Source organism: Gigantopelta aegis, chromosome 2 (assembly GCF_016097555.1).
Source record: "Gigantopelta aegis isolate Gae_Host chromosome 2, Gae_host_genome, whole genome shotgun sequence".
NCBI lineage: Eukaryota > Metazoa > Mollusca > Gastropoda > Neomphalida > Peltospiridae > Gigantopelta > Gigantopelta aegis.
This window is the reverse complement of record NC_054700.1, coordinates 7,547,528-7,567,923: the sequence shown is the minus strand read 5'-3', so window position 1 is coordinate 7,567,923 and position 20,396 is coordinate 7,547,528. Positions and strand designations below refer to the sequence as shown.

General features: G+C 37.8%; 1 protein-coding gene across 1 annotated transcript in view; it reads left to right on the top strand.

Annotated features, from left to right (window-relative positions):
- The window catches only part of LOC121379358 (laminin subunit alpha-2-like), a 113,722-nt gene that overhangs the window by 58,778 nt on the left and 34,548 nt on the right, over positions 1 to 20,396 (top strand). The window contains exons 25-31 of the mRNA XM_041507939.1: positions 3,660 to 3,803; positions 5,661 to 5,816; positions 7,442 to 7,594; positions 9,702 to 9,976; positions 11,069 to 11,245; positions 15,455 to 15,589; positions 19,939 to 20,088. Coding sequence (XP_041363873.1) covers positions 3,660 to 3,803; positions 5,661 to 5,816; positions 7,442 to 7,594; positions 9,702 to 9,976; positions 11,069 to 11,245; positions 15,455 to 15,589; positions 19,939 to 20,088 — 1,190 coding nt within the window. The remainder of the gene's footprint in view (positions 1 to 3,659; positions 3,804 to 5,660; positions 5,817 to 7,441; positions 7,595 to 9,701; positions 9,977 to 11,068; positions 11,246 to 15,454; positions 15,590 to 19,938; positions 20,089 to 20,396) is intronic.

The window sequence follows — 20,396 nt, the reverse complement described above, 5'->3', positions numbered from 1 at the left end:
GAGAATAATACATGAGTGGCCGTTAGATACCATTTATCTTACGACGAGTTGTTTTAAAATGTATCTAACAAGCGAGTTTGATACATTTTTAAACAACGAGTTATAAGATAAATGGTATCTAATGGACACAAATGTATTCTATTTCTTACATATCCTCAAAAACCAGGTTTTAAGCAAATTTTAACATCTTTTTCGACTAAAAGTTATTTACAGCCCTTGCACTTACATGTACGTGTCACAAATAAATGATTTGTCAGGTTGATACATCACAGTGTAATCAATTTCGATTATGCTGTTTTTTCATTGGTTGTATGGCACTGGTGACCTGGTCATCACCTAGGAGCAGCCAGTCATAGGTCTTGAAATTGTTAACACATGTGTAAACAAATATGTGTTATCAAAAATAATTCATGATGTTCTCACCAACGGGTGTGTAAAAAAAAGAATTTACAGCTTTTTTAAGGATTATAATTATGCAATGAAGATTTTCTGTGTATTTTATGTTTTCGTCAAAGATTCTTGAGTAAACCACAGATTATGCAGAGTGGCCATACATGTGTATTAGTTTTGATATTCTTGAGTTATATGTGGGATTAGCTCATTTGTAAGGTTTTTAAAAATCACAGACATTGTTTACAATGGCAAAATATGACAAGTCTTCTTCTGTTGTTTTTAGACGTATAATACAGCTAGTCATTAAATAATTATAATTTAAACAAATATATATGTACTGTCAAACTAGTTTCTTACAATGTTAATGTGTAACACGCTACATGCTTGCTTGCATACTGTAGAATAAGTAAAGTTACCACATAAATTTACGAATAGTATGCATGGTTATTGCACAATTTTGATATTTTGATTGACAATAGTCCCGAGTGCGACAACATGAGGGTCTTATCTGTTGTTAATCAATACATGAAAAGTGTGCAATAACCATGCAATAAGTTATGCAGTAACTGACTTATACCACGATGCTACTAAAGGACTTTACATAATGCAATGAAGACGTTTGGCAAGTTTAAAAAGTGTGCAGTTATACTTGCACACCACACTTTTGTAAATGGGTAAAATAAATGAAGCGTGGTATTGCTTGAGATGTTATAAATAATATATTACATGGCTATTTTGTTGCCTAGTACAAATAGTATTGGTTGAGATGTTTTAAGTAATATATTGCATGGCTATTTTGTAGACCGGTACAAGTAGTATTACTTGAGATGTTTTAAATAATATATTGCATGGTTTTTTTGTTGTCTAGTACAAGTAATATTGCTTGAGATGTTTTAAGTAATATATTGCATGGGTATTTTGTAGCCTGGTTTCAAGTAGTATTGCTGGAGATGTTTTAAGTAATATATTGCATGGGTATTTTGTAGCCTGGTACAACTAGTATTGCTGGAGATTTATTAAGTAATATATTGCTTGGGTATTTTGTAGCCTGGTACAACTAGTATTGCTGGAGATGTTTTAAGTAATATATTGCATGGGTATTTTGTAGCCTGGTACAACTAGTATTGCTGGAGATTTATTAAGTAATATATTGCTTGGGTATTTTGTAGCCTGGTACAACTAGTATTGCTGGAGATGTTTTAAGTAATATATTGCATGGGTATTTTGTAGCCTGGTACAACTAGTATTGCTGGAGATGTTTTAAGTAATATATTGCATGGGTATTTTGTAGCCTGGTACAACTAGTATTGCTGGAGATGTTTTAAGTAATATATTGCATGGGTATTTTGTAGCCTGGTACAACTAGTATTGCTGGAGATTTATTAAGTAATATATTGCATGGGTATTTTGTAGCCTGGTTTCAAGTAGTATTGCTGGAGATGTTTTAAGTAATATATTACATGGGTATTTTGTTGTCTAGTACAAGTAGTATGGCTTAGATGTTTTAAGTAATATATTGTATGGGTATTTTGTAGACTTGTTCAAGTAGTATTGCTTGAGATGTTTTGTTTTAAATGACACATGTGTAAACAAATATGTGTTATCAAAAATAATTCATGATGTTCTCACCAACGGGTGTGTAAAAAAAAGAATTTACAGCTTTTTTAAGGATTATAATTATGCAATGAAGATTTTCTGTGTATTTTATGTTTTCGTCAAAGATTCTTGAGTAAACCACAGATTATGCAGAGTGGCCATACATGTGTATTAGTTTTGATATTCTTGAGTTATATGTGGGATTAGCTCATTTGTAAGGTTTTTAAAAATCACAGACATTGTTTAAAATGGCAAAATATGACAAGTCTTCTTCTGTTGTTTTTAGACGTATAATACAGCTAGTCATTAAATAATTATAATTTAAACAAATATATATGTACTGTCAAACTAGTTTCTTACAATGTTAATGTGTAACACGCTACATGCTTGCTTGCATACTGTAGAATAAGTAAAGTTACCACATAAATTTACGAATAGTATGCATGGTTATTGCACAATTTTGATATTTTGATTGACAATAGTCCCGAGTGCGACAACATGAGGGTCTTATCTGTTGTTAATCAATACATGAAAAGTGTGCAATAACCATGCAATAAGTTATGCAGTAACTGACTTATACCACGATGCTACTAAAGGACTTTACATAATGCAATGAAGACGTTTGGCAAGTTTAAAAAGTGTGCAGTTATACTTGCACACCACACTTTTGTAAATGGGTAAAATAAATGAAGCGTGGTATTGCTTGAGATGTTATAAATAATATATTACATGGCTATTTTGTTGCCTAGTACAAATAGTATTGGTTGAGATGTTTTAAGTAATATATTGCATGGCTATTTTGTAGACCGGTACAAGTAGTATTACTTGAGATGTTTTAAATAATATATTGCATGGTTTTTTTGTTGTCTAGTACAAGTAATATTGCTTGAGATGTTTTAAGTAATATATTGCATGGGTATTTTGTAGCCTGGTTTCAAGTAGTATTGCTGGAGATGTTTTAAGTAATATATTGCATGGGTATTTTGTAGCCTGGTACAACTAGTATTGCTGGAGATTTATTAAGTAATATATTGCTTGGGTATTTTGTAGCCTGGTACAACTAGTATTGCTGGAGATGTTTTAAGTAATATATTGCATGGGTATTTTGTAGCCTGGTACAACTAGTATTGCTGGAGATTTATTAAGTAATATATTGCTTGGGTATTTTGTAGCCTGGTACAACTAGTATTGCTGGAGATGTTTTAAGTAATATATTGCATGGGTATTTTGTAGCCTGGTACAACTAGTATTGCTGGAGATGTTTTAAGTAATATATTGCATGGGTATTTTGTAGCCTGGTACAACTAGTATTGCTGGAGATGTTTTAAGTAATATATTGCATGGGTATTTTGTAGCCTGGTACAACTAGTATTGCTGGAGATTTATTAAGTAATATATTGCATGGGTATTTTGTAGCCTGGTTTCAAGTAGTATTGCTGGAGATGTTTTAAGTAATATATTGCATGGGTATTTTGTTGTCTAGTACAAGTAGTATGGCTTAGATGTTTTAAGTAATATATTGTATGGGTATTTTGTAGACTTGTTCAAGTAGTATTGCTTGAGATGTTTTGTTTTAAGTAATATATTGTATGGGTATTTTGTAGACTTGTTCAAGTAGTATTGCTTGAGATGTTTTGTTTTAAGTAATATATTGCATGGGTATTTTGCAGCCTGTGGTTGTGATAACAAAGGTTCCATCAGTCTTGTCTGTAACTTCACATCCGGAGAGTGTCCTTGTCATCCAGGCGTTGGCAAAAGAAACTGTGATGCCTGTCAGACCAACTATTATGGCTTCTCTAATGACAGTTTTACTGGTACGTACATGATCAATTGAATTCTTGTCCCACCTCATTGGCCTCGGTGGTGTCATGGTTAAGCCACCGGGCATAAGGCTGGTAGGTACAGGGTTCGCAGCCCGGTACTGGCTCCCACCCAGAGCGAACTTTAATGACTCGATGGGTAGGTGTAAGACTACTACACCTTCTTCTCTCTGACTAACCACTAACTACTAACAACTAACTACTAACTCACTGTCCTGGACAGACAGAGCCCAGATAGCTGAGGTGTGTGCCCAGGACAGCGTACTTGAATCTTAATTGGATATAAGCATGAAAATAAGTTGAAATTAAATGTCTCACCTTGACAAAGTCAAAGGGTAGGATGTAGCCCAGTGGTGAAGCGGTCTCTTGATGTGCGGTCGTTGGGTCCACTGGGCTATTTCTAGTTCCAGGCAGTATATCAAAGACCATGATTATCATGTACTATCCTGTCTATGGGATGATGCATATAAAAGATCTCTTGCTACTAATGGAAAAATGTAGCAGGTTTCCTCTCTAAGACTATATGTTAGAATTACCAAAAGTTTGATATCCAGTAGCCGATGATTAATAATTCAAAGTGCTCTAGTGGTGTCAACAAATGTTTTTACAAGGAGAAATTAAAAGAATCCTTCATATGTGTCCATGTGGGACAGGGCTATTCCACCCGAGGGTACATAATTTGTTGTCAGGGATGAGGTTTGCTGAGTCCCTGACATCATATTATGTACCCGAGGGTGGAATAGCCCTGTCCACATGGATACATAATGGAGGATTATTTTTCTCTCATTCAGTAGATGAAAAACAAGCATTTTTGGAAAATGTGAAAAACCTACATTTTTTTTTTTTTATCTTACAATAAAATAATCATAACCATTGAAAAGATTGTACCCAAAAATGGGTTTTACTAAAAGTATAAACCAAAAATGATAGTATAATTTCATTATGACAGCAGGTTTCCTTGTTTTTATGAAATATAAAAAGCATTTCTTGCGTTATTTTGCTGTTTACGTGACATCACTTAATGTTAATATCAGCTCAAACAATAGAAGTCACATGGTCATGCAAGACCAATTTATTCTGCATGGGCTGACGTTATGGAATACGCCTGTCTTGCATGGCTAGAGCTGGCAGAAATAGGTGTTACTTTTCCATTGGTGACAGCTGCGATGTTGTTAACTTTAGCACTTAACTCAACGTTAAAGTTTCACAAATAAGCTTCATTTTGTTACAAACTATAAGTCCTTCATTGAAACTTGATTATAGTTATAGTTATAAATGTTCATCTTAACAAAAGTTAAAACTAATTTTTAAACAGACACAGTGGAACTGAATAAAAAATATTATTGGTAGTAAATCTTATGGCAGAGATTAATTTATATTTTTTTAGAGCGCAGGAAATTGCATTTAGTTTTTAATAATTACAGGGGAGCATACCCCTAGCCCCCTAGAAACTTTGCCCATCCCCCCCCCCCCAGTGTCTGCTTTCTTGTGCCATGCCTGTTAAATTTATTAAATTAAAAATGTCCTTTGATCCCTGTTGGAGGGGTGAGGCGTAGCCTAGTGGAAAAACGCTCGCTTGATGCACGGTCGGTTTGGGATCAATCCCTGTCAGTGGGTCCATTGGGCTATTTCTTTTTCCAGCCAGTGCACCACGACTGGCATATCAAAGGCTGTGGTATGTACTACCTTGTCTGTGGGATGGTGCATATAAAAGTGGCGACAGCAGGTTTCTTCTCTCAATATTTGTGTGGTCCTTAACCATATGTCTAAGGCCATATAACCATAAAATAAAATAAAATGTGTTGAGTGCGATGTTAAATAAAAACAGTTCCTTCCTTGTATGTGGACCAGGTTGTCAGGCTTGTGGGTGCAATGAGTTGGGAAGTAGTTTACTTCAGTGTATGCCCGACTCCGGGAACTGTGTGTGCAAACAGAACGTCGTGTCGGGAGGGAAGTGTGATGCATGCAGTCCTGGTTACTTCGGTCTGCCAGACAAAGCCTGTGAAGGTAAGTGTATACTAAACAACAAAATAAACACTAAATATACTAATTAAGTTTTCTTTAATATATATTTAAAGTTACTCAGTTTTAATTCCATTTAACCATTGGTCTTGTATAATCACGTCATTCACATAGTATCTTCCTAGTTAGGCTGATAACTTTTCAGTCACCCCTCAAATATCATTACTGTTGTTTATATTTATGAAATAACATGGAGGCTGTCATTTGTAAAGCTAATTTTAAGTTACTCACAAGACATCATTTATTTTTAATGATCAAAGCTTTCACAGCAGGTACCATTGAACACAGAATCTCAATATAGTGTTTTAATTGTAGTTGTAACTCAACTGGTTCTTGGTACTTCAACTGGTTCTTTGTACTAATTGTTACAGGTTAAATTTGTAACTAGACTGGTTCTTTAATTGGTACAGGTTATACTTGTAACTAGACTGGTTCTCTGTACTGATGGTTGCAGGTTATATTTGTAACTTGATTGGTTCTCTGTACTGATGGTTGGAGGTTATATTTGTAACTCGACTGGTTCTGTGTACTGATTGTTACAGCTAGGTTATATTTATAACTAGACTGGATCTCAGTCATGGTTTTTTTTTTTACAGTTACTGTAAAATGGGTATTATTTGTGGCAGTAAATTTTTTGCGATATAAAAAATGCAGGCAGCTTGCGGTTTTTAATTTTTGCGGTGTCATGGTTTTAGTTTTTTGTTTATTTGTTTTTTAAATTACTAACGCGTACAAAACTATACTTTGGTACATAACATCAAATCAACACTGAAGTGGTCAACATAGGCATACATAATATTATCCCTTTCTGAGCGACTCCTCTAAGTGCTGCAGCCACATGTCCAGCAGCGACCACACTGTATACATTTAATGAAAGTAATCCAGGATGTGGTTCAATCAACTCCAGAAAGTGTGAAATAAAGACAAACACTTGTACTATAGTAATCATCTTTTAATGTTTAAACACCGGTGTTAAAAACGTCTCACCTCTTTTGATTTTGTCACTTGTCAATGACATTTTTCCGGAAGTTTACAAAACCATTTGTGTCCCTTACTTTGATTGGCTAATTAAAAATGGCTCATTATACTAATTTCTAAATGTTTATTCACAGCTTAACAATACCAGTAAGAATGTCTGTTCCAAAAAAATCAACTACATTTATCATTCTTCACAAAAACAGCATTATGGCAGGTTCAATTTTGCAGTGGTTAAAAAAAAAGCGCAAACAAACCTGAAACTGTTGGTTTACCTGAGCCTTCAACGTGTTTAATGATCGAAGAAGTTCAATCGACACAGGCTGCCAATGATGCCGTTGATAAATTAAACACTTCTACAAATCGTAAACAAAACCGCGGTGAATATGGACAGTATGATGCAGACCAGCGTGCCAAAATTGCTAAACTGTTTGTGTGTGGATTGTTTGGGTTTTTTGTTGTTCTAATGGATTTTATTATTTGTGTAAGTGTAATTTTCACGGCTAAATTAAAAACGCGAAAAACGCGAAAATTACACATTCGCGAATAATACCCATTTTACAGTATATTTGTAACTAAAGTGTTTTATTTCCAACTAGACTGGTTCTCTGTACTGATTGTTTGGGTTTTTTCAGCCTGTAGTTGCAACTCAACTGGTTCCGTGGGAGGTGCAACGGCTGCCTGTGACGCAGGTTCCGGGGTGTGTCCGTGTAAGCCAGGTGTGACCGGTCGGGCCTGTGATCAATGCCTGCCTTTATACACAGACTTCGGAGAACAAGGGTGTACAGGTATTTATAGTGTGACAGTGTCTGCCTTTATACACAGACTTCGGAGAACAAGGGTGTACAGGTATTTATTGTGTGACAGTGTCTGCCTTTATACACAGACTCGGAGAACAAGGATGTACAGGTATCTATAGTGTGATCAATGCCTGCCTTTATACACAGACTCGGAGAACAAGGATGTACAGGTATTTATTGTGTGACAGTGTCTGTCTTTATACACAGACTTTGGAGAACAAGGATGAGCCTGTCTTTATACACAGACTCGGAGAACAAGGATGTACAGGTATTTATAGTGTGATCAATGCCTGCCTTTATACACAGACTTCGGAGAACAAGGATGTACAGGTATTTATAGTGTGATCAATGCCTGCCTTTATACACAGACTCGGAGAACAAGGGTGTACAGGTATTTATAGTGTGACAGTGTCTGCCTTTATACACAGACTTTGGAGAACAAGGATGTACAGGTATCTATAGTGTGACAGTGTCTGCCTTTATACACAGACTTTGGAGAACAAGGATGTACAGGTATCTATAGTGTGACAGTGTCTGCCTTTATACACAGACTTCGGAGAACAAGGATGTACAGGTATCTATAGTGTGACAGTGTCTGCCTTTATACACAGACTTCGGAGATTAAGGATGAGCCTGTCTTTATACACAGACTCGGAGAACAAGGATGTACAGGTATTTATAGTGTGATCAATGCCTGCCTTTATACACAGACTTCGGAGAACAAGGATGAGCCTGTCTTTATAGTGTGATCCTGTCTGCCTTTATACACTTCGGAGAACAAGGATGAGACTTCGGAGAACAAGGATGTACAGGTATCTATAGTGTGATCAATGCCTGCCTTTATACACAGACTTCGGAGAACAGGTATTTATAGTGTATGTAGCTCGTAGAAAAAACCACTTGAGCCTTTACTCCAAAAGTAATTGTGATTTGTACACTCATAGCTATTCAATGATTGAAACAAAATAAGTATTAGCCAAAGAATCTGTTCTGACGATACTTCCTTCTCCGTACAAATTCTATTATTATTTAATCCCAAACAACCCACCTCCCAATAAACCCAAAATAACTTGGGGATATAAAACAATTGGTGAGATATATGGAATGGTGCATTATTGTTCTTAACTATCTGTACCATGCACATATCCATCCATCCACAATAATAATAATAATAAATCCATCCATCCATCCCATCCATCCATCCATCCATCCATCCATCCATCCATCCATCCATCCATCATCTTGTGAATTTATTAACAGTCACAAATAGTATAAATTCACTTGCTACCCTGCACGATTTTATACTAAATTTGTGACTGTTTTATTTCAATAAATTCACAAAACATAACAAATAATTCATATAATTACATATAGCCGTAAATAAAATGTGTTGAGTGCGTCATTAAATAAAACATTTCTTTCTTTCTTTTTTCCATATAACCTTAAATAAAATGTGTTGAGTGTGGGACGAACTATAGGTCACCATGACCTACTTTTGACAGGCATGTCATGTAACTCACTAGGCCTGTATGCAGAACGGGTGTACAAGGTGCATATGCACTCTTTAGCTCGTAGAAAAAACCACCCCCCCCCCCCCCCCCCCCCCAAAGGTCCACATTATTGTATCAAATTTAAATAACATTATGTAAACTTTTTTTCTTTTTCTTTTTTTTAATTCTTATCAAGTCTTAGCCATTGTTGGTCCCATCATGAGGAATTTGCACACACACACACCCACCAGTGCTCTTGTTTCAGTTTGGTAGCTCAAGCGGTAGCGTGTCCGCCTGTGAAGTGGTTGGTCATTGGATCGATCCTTATCAGTAGACTCATTTGCAATTTGGGCTATTTTCCGTTCCAACCAGTGATCCACAACTGGTTCATCAAAGGCTGTGGTATGTGCTGTCCTGTCTTGGAAAGTGCATATAAAAGACCCCTTGCTGCTTATCAGAATGAGTAGCTTATGTGGTTTCCTCTAAAGAAATATGTCATAATGACCATGTTTGACGTCCAATAGCCGATGATAAGATAAAAATCAATGTGCTCTAGAGGCTTAGTTAAATAAAACAAACTTTACTCCTTTTTTTTTTGGTTTCAGTTTGTGGCCGATGTGAGAAAACACTGGGGGAGGACTCTGCTCGACTGGCTAACATGTGGACGAGTTACTACAACACCAGTCAGAAAGTGCTGGCGATACAGGCTCAGGACAAGGTGTTGCAGGGTCTCCAGCAGCAGCTGACCGACACGCAGGGCAAACTGGGGATGGCCGGGACCACCTCTGGGTCCAGCTCCGGGTCCACTGGTGACCTTGCCAACAACATCACACACAGTGAGACGGCCGCAAACAGAACTGTGTCGGATCTTCAGAATAAAGTAAGTCGGGCACTAGCTGTTTTACTTTTGTGGTGTGTTCTACATAATCAAGACGGCAGCAAACAGAACTGTGTCGGATCTTCAAAATAAAGTTAGTCTGACACTGTTTTACTTTATGGGCAAATAGAATTATGGATATTGTACATAGTCAAGATGGCAGCAAACAGAACTGTTTCGGATCTTCAGACTAAATTAAGTCTGGCACTGTTTCAGTTTTATGTGTATTCTATATAATCAAGATGGCAGACAAAACAGAAAGGACTGTTAATATTTATAATAAAGCAAGTTTGGCACTGTTAAACTTTTAAAAAGAAGAGAAGAGAAAAATAAATAAATGCTTACATTGGTATTTAAGACTAAAATGTTTCAGGCTAAGCTAGAAAAGGTGCACATAAAATTCCTTTTTGTTTTTGGGGTAGGAAGAAAGTAAGAAATGTTTTATTTAATGACACAAGAACCACACAGATAATGAGACAGGAAATCTGCTGCTGCCACACAGTATGTGCTACTCCGTTCGGTTAGCAGCAAGGGATCTTTTATATACAGCATCCTACAGACATGATAACACATACCATGGTCTTTGTTAACCAGTTGTGGAGCACTGGCTGGAACGAGAAATAGCTCAATGGGCTGACCAACGAAGATTGATCCTGCCACTTTTTGTGATAGGAGTGGCTTGTTTGGCAGCAGTGGGTTTCTTTTCTCTTTTATGACCAATAGTCAAAATAAGACACCAAATTATAACATTGTTTTAAAATGTGCTCATGTGTCATTAAACATTTTCATTTCAACTTATTTTTCATGCTTATATCCAATTAAGATTCAAGCACACTGTCCTGAGCACACAGCTCAGCTATCTGGGCTGTGTATCCAGGACAGTTGGTTAGTGGTTAGTTCTTAGTTGTTAGTAAGAGAAAAGATGGTGTAGTGGTTTTACACCTGCCCACTGAGTCATTAAAATTTGCTCTGGTTGGGAGCTGGTCCTGGGCTGTGAACCCTGTACCTACCAGCCTTATGTCCAAAGGCTTAATGATGACACCACCGAGGCTGGTCATGTGTCATTAAAGAAATATTCCTTTTTCTTATATTTAGGCCGTGACTCTGGAAGGAGTAGTTGTAACACTGAAGGATGGCAGTGTTGGCGAGTGGAACAGAATCAACGGCTTAATGACAACCGCCCAGACCACACTGGATCTTGTTAAGAGTGAGAACCAGAAAGCTTTCAACTACGAGGTCAGGCTTAAAGAGTTCAACACCATCGCGGCACAAGTGAGTGGTTTCCTGTAAGAGTTGTCTGCTTTTGAACTTGTGTATAATCTCTAGTACAAACAGTTCAACACCATCGCGGCACAAGTAAGTGTTTCCCTGTAAGAGTTGTCTTCTCTTTAATTCTTGTATATTGTTTAAACCTCTAATACAAACAGTTCAACACCATCGCGGCATAAGTGTTTACCTGTAAGAGTTGTCTGCTCTTTAATTCACGTATAATCTCTAGTACAAACAGTTCAACACCATTGTGGCACAAATAAATGGTTTCCTTAAGAGTTGTCTGCTCTTGAATTTGTGTATAATCTCTGGTACAAACAGTTCAACACCATCGTGGCACTAGTAAGTGTTTCCCTGTAAGAGTTGTTTTCTCTTCTTGTATATTGTTTAAACCTCTAATACAAACAGTTCAACACCATCACGGCACAAGTGTTTCCCTGTAAGAGTTGTCTGCTCTTTAATTCATGTATAATCTCTAGTACAAACAGTTCAACACCATTGTGGCACAAATAAGTGGTTTCCTTAAGTGTTATCTGCTTTTAAATTTGTGTATAATCTCTAGTACAAACAGTTAACACCATCGCGGCACAAGTGAGTGTTTCCCTGTAAGAGTTGTCTGCTCTTGAATTTGTGTATAATCTCAGTACAAACAGTTCAACACCATCACGGCACAAGCTAGTGTTTCCTGTAAGAGTTGTCTGCTCTTGAATTTGTGTATAATCTCTAGTACAAACAGTTCAACACCATCACGGCACAAGCGAGTGGTTTCCTATAAGAGTTGTCTGCTCTTGAATTCATGTATAATCTCTAGTACAAACAGTTTAACACCATCGCAGCACAAGCGAGTGTTTCCCTGTAAGAGTTGTCTGCTCTTGAATTTGTGTATAATATCTAGTACAAACAGTTCAACACCATTGTGGCACAAGCAAGTGGTTTCCTATAAGAGTTGTCTGCTCTTGAATTCGTGTATAATTTCTAGTACAAACAGTTCAACACCATCGCGGCACAAGTGAGTGGTTTCCTGTAAGAGTTGTCTGTTCTTGAATTTGTGTATAATCTCTAGTACAAACCAGGGCTAAAAATTCAGCTTTTTTCATGAGAATCCATGTAGATTCCCATGGAAGCAGTCCATGGTAATTCTCCGATTCTAAACATTTTCAGAGAACTTTATCAACGGTGTTAGTATATAGACTTATGTGTCATATGCTACTAACTGTATATGGATTAGTGTATATAAAACAACCCTTATTATTTACTGGAAAGAATAACCAATTTGTCAGTAACAGTGTATCCAAGTTTAAAGCAAAAAAAAACAAACAAACAAACAAACAAAAATTCTAAAGGTTTTTTTTAGTTGTTGGTTCCAGTTTTCTTTACAGTCAGTTTTTTTTAGGTGTTTTACCAGCTAACGTTCGCGAACTAATTGATTAGTTCCCAACGTAGCCATTTGGTTTACTGTGAAGCGCATAAACCAGTCTAATGGACGTTTTTCCACTCGGTCTGGCTGAACGCAGACCAGGTTACTTTTCGAAGATTGTTTATTCATAAAGAGCGCATGGGATACTTTTGCCAATGTATTTTGCGCATTGGTTCAATGTTTGTACGGATATTACTGAAATACATTTCCGCTACCGACAAAAACATTTATTCATTAAAAAGAGCAGATAATTCAAGGTTAGGAACATAATATCAGTGAACTAACATAGAAATGTTTGATGTATTACTAAAAGTGGCACACTACTGTCTATTGTTATTATGTAAGAACTGAACAAACATCTTCCTCTCAGTTCTCTTCGTTGACAATTTGGTTCATAGAAATGGACCAACCACCGCTTGGCTTCAGGCCAGACTATTCTCGATAAACCTCTATGTTTAGAACATGCACGGATTCGAATGTATGTTACGCTTTTGAAGCCAGTTTAAACTGAAGCTTGATAACCAGACTATTTTTTTTTTTTTTTTTTTTTTAAATTCTGTAACGTTTTATTCACTGATTAGTCAATTTAATAAATTTGTAGAAATATTTCACGCGAATCCAAATAGATTCGGATGTTTTATGCTTGCGTGAATCCTGGTGCGAATCGGATTCGGAGATTCGTGCAAATTTTTAGCCCTGCAAATAGTTCAACACCATCGCGGCACAAGTCTGTGGTTTCCTGTAAGAGTTGTCTGCTCTTAAATGTGTGTATATGGTTTAAACCTCTAGTACAAACGTAAACAGTTCAATACCATTGCTGCAGTTGTTAATTTTTTTCCAGTAAGAGTTGTCTGCTCTTGAATTATATATTATTTTAATCTCAACTTAAACAGTTCATCACCGTTGTTGCCGAAGTGAGTGTTTCTCAGTAAGAGTTGTTTGCTCTTCATATTATTCTGTAAATATACGAGGTATTGCATCATGAAAGTATTGCGAGGTGTCAAAAGCATGTTCTTTTTGCAGCAATCTGAGATGAAATATCATGCCATGTGATGCTTTTAATAATTAAGTGGAAAGCTTTGTGTTAAGTGTTTAATGAGTAGTGGTGTCATCGAAATGTTGCAATAGTCAGTTCCTCGATAGCAATGCATCGATAGTTAATTAAACTATCGATAACTATTGCAATTGTTTGCTCAGCTATCAGTAGTTTCGATAATATGCATAATGAAAGCATAACACAATAATGTGTGGTATTATTTATTAAATATGATTTCACTACCTAGTGACATTATTACAAATAACTAATTACAACCACAGACATACATACAAACACAAATATACGTACCTACGAATGCACACTCACACAAACAAACACATACATACACACATATACAAATGTACATAATATTGGAAGACTGAGGTAAATAGGTTTGCGAAATATCTATTCATAATACTGTTATCAAGCGATTTAATAATTCACAATACTATTGCAATAGTACTATCACTATTACCATACTATCACAATAGTATTTTAACTATCGCAGTAGGAAAACTGACTGCAATAGTCACCCCTATTAATGAGAACATATCACTAGTTTGCTCTTTGTAAATTTAGTAACTCATTGTTATAAGTAACATTTTCAAATGTTAGTGTATAAGGCAGATGTGGACTTCATATCATTATGGAGCTGTCTCATTATCTTTTATTTCTTATATACTTAAGTGTATACAGTCGTTATACACTTAAGGTAATCTTAGCTGGCTAAGATCGCTTCATGGAACAGGGCCCATTGCTGCAGAAATGTGTCCCATTAGGTGTTGTGGGTTCATCTTAGATTCAGTTTAAACCTCTGTCTGTGAGTACAGACTAAAATAGTTCAACACTTGTGCTTGAGATATATGTGTTTGTGTAAGGCCCATTAACACCAGCCCCTTCGTAGTCCATTCCTTGATGTGGTGAGGGGGCTTGTATGTCTCAGTGACCCAGAGAGCTATGCCAGCAGGAGCTTTGGCTTCTGTTAGGGACACCCAAGCTGGACTGGATTTAGGTTTCATCTCCTTCCTTCTGTCTGTCCATCCTTCTGTCTGTCTGTCCATCCTTCTGTCCTATATATTTTGCTGATATATACTTTTTTTCTTTTTTTCACAATGCTCTAAGACATTGATCTGAAATTTTGGGTATATGGTGTTTACCACCAAATCAAATCCAATAGACAACCATAGTAGCATATGTGGCTAAAACTCAATCGACATATACATCACGGATATAAATACTACCACCTCTCACCCTTAAAGTGAATCAGAAAAATTAGGGGTGAGCTGCTCATTTCAGAGATAACAGGTAGTGTCTCTGACTACCCATGTTCCGCACAAAATTTGAGTACTTTTTTTTAACATGTACCCCATATATGTTTCAAGCACAAGGCTAATTTTGTTTACAACACACTCACAAAATATACCAATCACAGGAACTGTGGTATTAACTGCTCTGTCAAAAGTTGGGTGCACCTTGAACTTGACCCAGCCAGAAGTTATTTCGTTTAGTGCTACTTATAGATTTATCATGTACTGTTGCAGATCAGATTTGAATTTCATGGTTATATTACCGGTACTATTTATGGCAGAGTTATGGCCCTTGAGCTTAGGAAATACTGGGATACTCTCAGACTGCTAGTTATATTTAGTTTGGACTTCTCCTTCTAGGTAAGAGTTCAGACTTATACTGTTCAACACCAGTGGGATCTTCATCTTGTTGATGTTAATAAGCTTAAATTATTTTGGTGTTTGTTTTTCAGTACCATACCAAAAGTCAAGTAACTGGAAGCTTGGGGCTTGATTTTACTGCAGAACAACAAAGAGCCAATGAAGACTTGAAAGTCATACAGAATGACACTCGTATGCAGAGTATGGAATCACAAATCCTTGGACAGGTAATTTAAGTAGTAGTCCTCTTGTGTATTAGTTTAAAACATGATACATTTCTGTCTAAGACTCCATGCGGACTGATTAGTCAATGGGTTGTGCAGGGCAAAAGACATGGCAGCAGAGGGGGATCCTGGGAGGGGACCAGAGGACCCATCCCCCCATAACAGGGTTCGTACAGGTCATGGAAAGTCATGGAATTTGTAAATGTCATTTTCCAGGCCTGGAAAGTCATGGAATTTTGATATTGGTCATGGAAAGTCATGACAAATGAAAATCTGTCTAAATACATTTTTTACTACATATATTTTAAAACTAATCGTAAGTTTTAAAATTTTAGTAGCAAAAAATATATAAGTATTTAGATAAATTTTCATTTTCAATGAAAAACAATGTATACTTATTAGGTGACCAATGGAAATACCTCAAGCTTTAATCATTTTGTAGTACAAAGGATCAGCATAACTTTTATATGTTTTGCATCATATTGAACAAAGTAAAGTAGCAACATTATTTACTTTACTGAAGTCACTTGATGCACGTAAAACATAAATGTATATTTTAATAATAGCCTGCCAGCAAAAACTTGCAAGTTAATTATTAACCTTGACCTTAAATACGAACTGCATTTAAATTAAAGTGCCAAGAACTATTTCCTTCTTTATTTTTTTAATTTGAATTTGAATATATATTTTTTGGTGAGAAAACAGAATGTGTATAATAATCTTTATTATTAATTAAAAAAATATTATTAATATCTAAAACATCAGATGTTATAAATAGTACAAAAAAGGTTCTATTTATAATTGAGTTAAAATTAATTCTATACTTTTTTTAAAATTATGAACTTAGTTGAGATATCTCACCTGCAGTACTCAGAAGGTTCATATTACTATTTTTACTGAATGAAAATGGATACATTTGATGTCAGAATGAATGCATGAAACAGTTACACAAACATATGGTTTAAATAATGCACATGTATATCAATAATTAATACGTTTTGTAATTTTAAGGTTTTTTTATTCCCTCCTCTGTGGTTTTGAGAGAATGTTGTCAATAAATCCCCTTAAAAACAATCTGAAAGTCATTTTTATTTTTATTTCCTCCATTCTGCCTTTTTTTAAAAGATTGCCTGTAAACCAAGAAATGAAATTAGAGTGGCCTAATAGAGTAAAATACCTATAGATTTAGTTGAGGATTGTAATTTTTTTCTTCTCAAAAAGTCATGGAAAATGCCTTTAAACAGTCATGGAAAGTCATGAAAAGTTATGGAATTTGGTTACTGATAAAGTGTATGAACCCTGCATAAACATTTAACTGCCCCTCTTTTTTTTTCTCCCATTGGGATGTCTTTTCTTGTTAGTTCCCCTCCCCCTTAAAATATTTCATGGATCCACCCCTGGACATTTGACCTTCCATCAGAACTTGTTCAAGATCATTGCATCAGCAGGAGTATGCTGATGCAAATTTTTGTACCAGTTCTGACTTGAATGTAGAGTCATTGTTCATTGTTAATTGGCAGGTGTATGCCAAGCATTAGTCATAAAATATAATTAGCTCTTTCCATCTTGATATTTACGTACATGCATTTGAAATATGTTTTACCGGCCTCGGTAGCGTCGTGGTTAGGCCATCGGTCTACAGGCTGGTAGGTACTGGGTTCGGATCCCAGTCAAGGCATGGGATTTTTAATCCAGATACCGAAACCAAATCCTGAGTGAGTGCTCCGCAAGGCTCAATGGGTAGGTGTAAACCACTTGCACCGACCAGTGATCCATAACTGGTTCAACAAAGGCCATGGTTTGTGCTATCCTGCCTGTGGGAAGTGCAAATAAAAGATCCCTTGCTGCTAATTGGGAAGAGTAGCCCTGCATGTAGTGGCGATAGCGGGTTTCCTTTCAAAACTGTGTGGTCCTTTACCATATGTCTGACGCCATATAACCATAAATAAAATGTGTTGAGTGCGTCATTAAATAAAACATTTCTTTCTTTTCTTTCTTTGAAAAATGTTATGGAAATACATGTACCTTAATATTATCTTCAATCTGTTTTCCAGTCCCACCAGTCCCAGCCATAATTAATAGCAAGAAATATTTAAACTTAATAGACATCCTAATCACAATTATTAGCAATAAGTATTGTTTTTAACTACATTGACAAACATATTCCCAAATCTGGCCATTGTGGTGTGGTGGTTAACCCATCAGACTTAAGGTTGGTAGTTACTGGGCTCGCAGACTGAGCTATAATTAATGGCTTAATTAATGGGGAGGTGTAAGACCTGACAGGGCTAGCTTTGGGTGAGCAAAACATTTCGCCAAATTGTGTATTAAACTTCAAAAATTGCAGAAATTGTCTGTTTTTTTCTTGAAAAAATGTCAATTATTACATGAAATTATTTCGTCAAATTAAAATAAAATTCGCCAACTGCTTTCAATATTCGCAATTGACGAATTTGACAAGTGCCAAAGCTAGCCGTGGACCACTATACACCAACTTCTCTCCCACTACCACTCACCCGCTGTCCTGGACCACTCGCCCGCCGTCCTGGACCACTATACACCGACTTCTCTCTCACTAACCACTCACCCACCGTCCTGGACCACTATACACCGACTTCTCTCTCACTAACCACTCGCCCGCCGTCCTGGACCACTATACACCGACTTCTCTCTCACTAACCACTCGCCCGCCGTCCTGGACCACTATACACCGACTTCTCTCTCACTAACCACTCGCCCGCCGTCCTGGACCACTATACACCGACTTCTCTCTCACTAACCACTCGCCCGCCGTCCTGGACCACTATACACCGACTTCTCTCTCACTAACCACTCGCCCGCCGTCCTGGACCACTATACACCGACTTCTCTCTCACTAACCACTCGCCCGCCGTCCTGGACCACTATACACCGACTTCTCTCTCACTAACCACTCGCCCGCCGTCCTGGACCACTATACACCGACTTCTCTCTCACTAACCACTCGCCCGCCGTCCTGGACCACTATACACCGACTTCTCTCTCACTAACCACTCGCCCGCCGTCCTGGACCACTATACACCGACTTCTCTCTCACTAACCACTCGCCCGCCGTCCTGGACCACTATACACCGACTTCTCTCTCACTAACCACTCGCCCGCCGTCCTGGACCACTATACACCGACTTCTCTCTCACTAACCACTCGCCCGCCGTCCTGGACCACTATACACCGACTTCTCTCTCACTAACCACTCGCCCGCCGTCCTGGACCACTATACACCGACTTCTCTCTCACTAACCACTCGCCCGCCGTCCTGGACCACTATACACCGACTTCTCTCTCACTAACCACTCGCCCGCCGTCCTGGACCACTATACACCGACTTCTCTCTCACTAACCACTCGCCCGCCGTCCTGGACCACTATACACCGACTTCTCTCTCACTAACCACTCGCCCGCCGTCCTGGACCACTATACACCGACTTCTCTCTCACTAACCACTCGCCCGCCGTCCTGGACCACTATACACCGACTTCTCTCTCACTAACCACTCGCCCTCCGTCCTGGACCACTATACACCGACTTCTCTCTCACTAACCACTCGCCCGCCGTCCTGGACCACTATACACCGACTTCTCTCTCACTAACCACTCGCCCGCCGTCCTGGACCACTATACACCGACTTCTCTCTCACTAACCACTCGCCCGCCGTCCTGGACCACTATACACCGACTTCTCTCTCACTAACCACTCGCCCGCCGTCCTGGACCACTATACACCGACTTCTCTCTCACTAACCACTCGCCCGCCGTCCTGGACCACTATACACCGACTTCTCTCTCACTAACCACTCGCCCGCCGTCCTGGACCACTATACACCGACTTCTCTCTCACTAACCACTCATCCGCTGTCCTGGAAAAACAGCCTAGGGGCCCATTCCATGAAGCAGTCTTAGCATTATGATCATCTTAAGTGCTTTAGTACCTTATGCACTTCATGTGATCTGAGTATTACCTGTAAGACCGCTACATTGAAAGGGTCACAAGGCTCTGTTTTATGAAGCGATCTTAGCGTAAAGATCATCTTAAGTGCTTTAGTACCTTATGCACTTCATGTGATCTTAGTATTACCTGTAAGACCGCTACATTGAAAGGGCCACAAGGCTCTGTTTTATGAAGCGATCTTAGCGTTAAGATCATATTATGTGCAAAACTACCTTACACACTTACGGCGATCCTAGTATTAAAATCGATTCTTGGAACGGAGCCCAGGTATATAGCTCTAAGAAAGTTAGCCAATTATGCAAAGAGGCTGACAATAATTTGGCATTTGTATAGTGTTCTTCAATTTAATATTTTGTTTCTTCCAGACTACTAACATCAGCAGTTTGAAGACAAAAGCTGAAAACCTGAAAACGGAGTTCACCACCGTCATTCAACAGATTACAGCGGCAGACAAAACGCTCGATGACCTGACCTCTCAGAAGACGACCGTCACCATAGCAGTCAATGCTGCCAAGGTAACAACAGGGGGATCCTGGTTTTGTTTAACAACACCACTAGAACACAATGATTGATTTGGTAATTCTGATACATAGTCTTTGATGTCCTCATTTCTCAGCATATGACAGTCACCATAGCAATCAATGCTGCCACGGTAACAGGCTTTTTTGGGGTGGGAGGTTAATGACACCACTAGAGCACATTGATTTATTAATCATTGGCTATGTCAAACATTTGGTCAGTTTGACATATAGTCTTAGAGAAGAAAAAAAATTTCATTAGTAGCAAGGGATTTTTATAAGCATTTGATATACCAGTATACCAG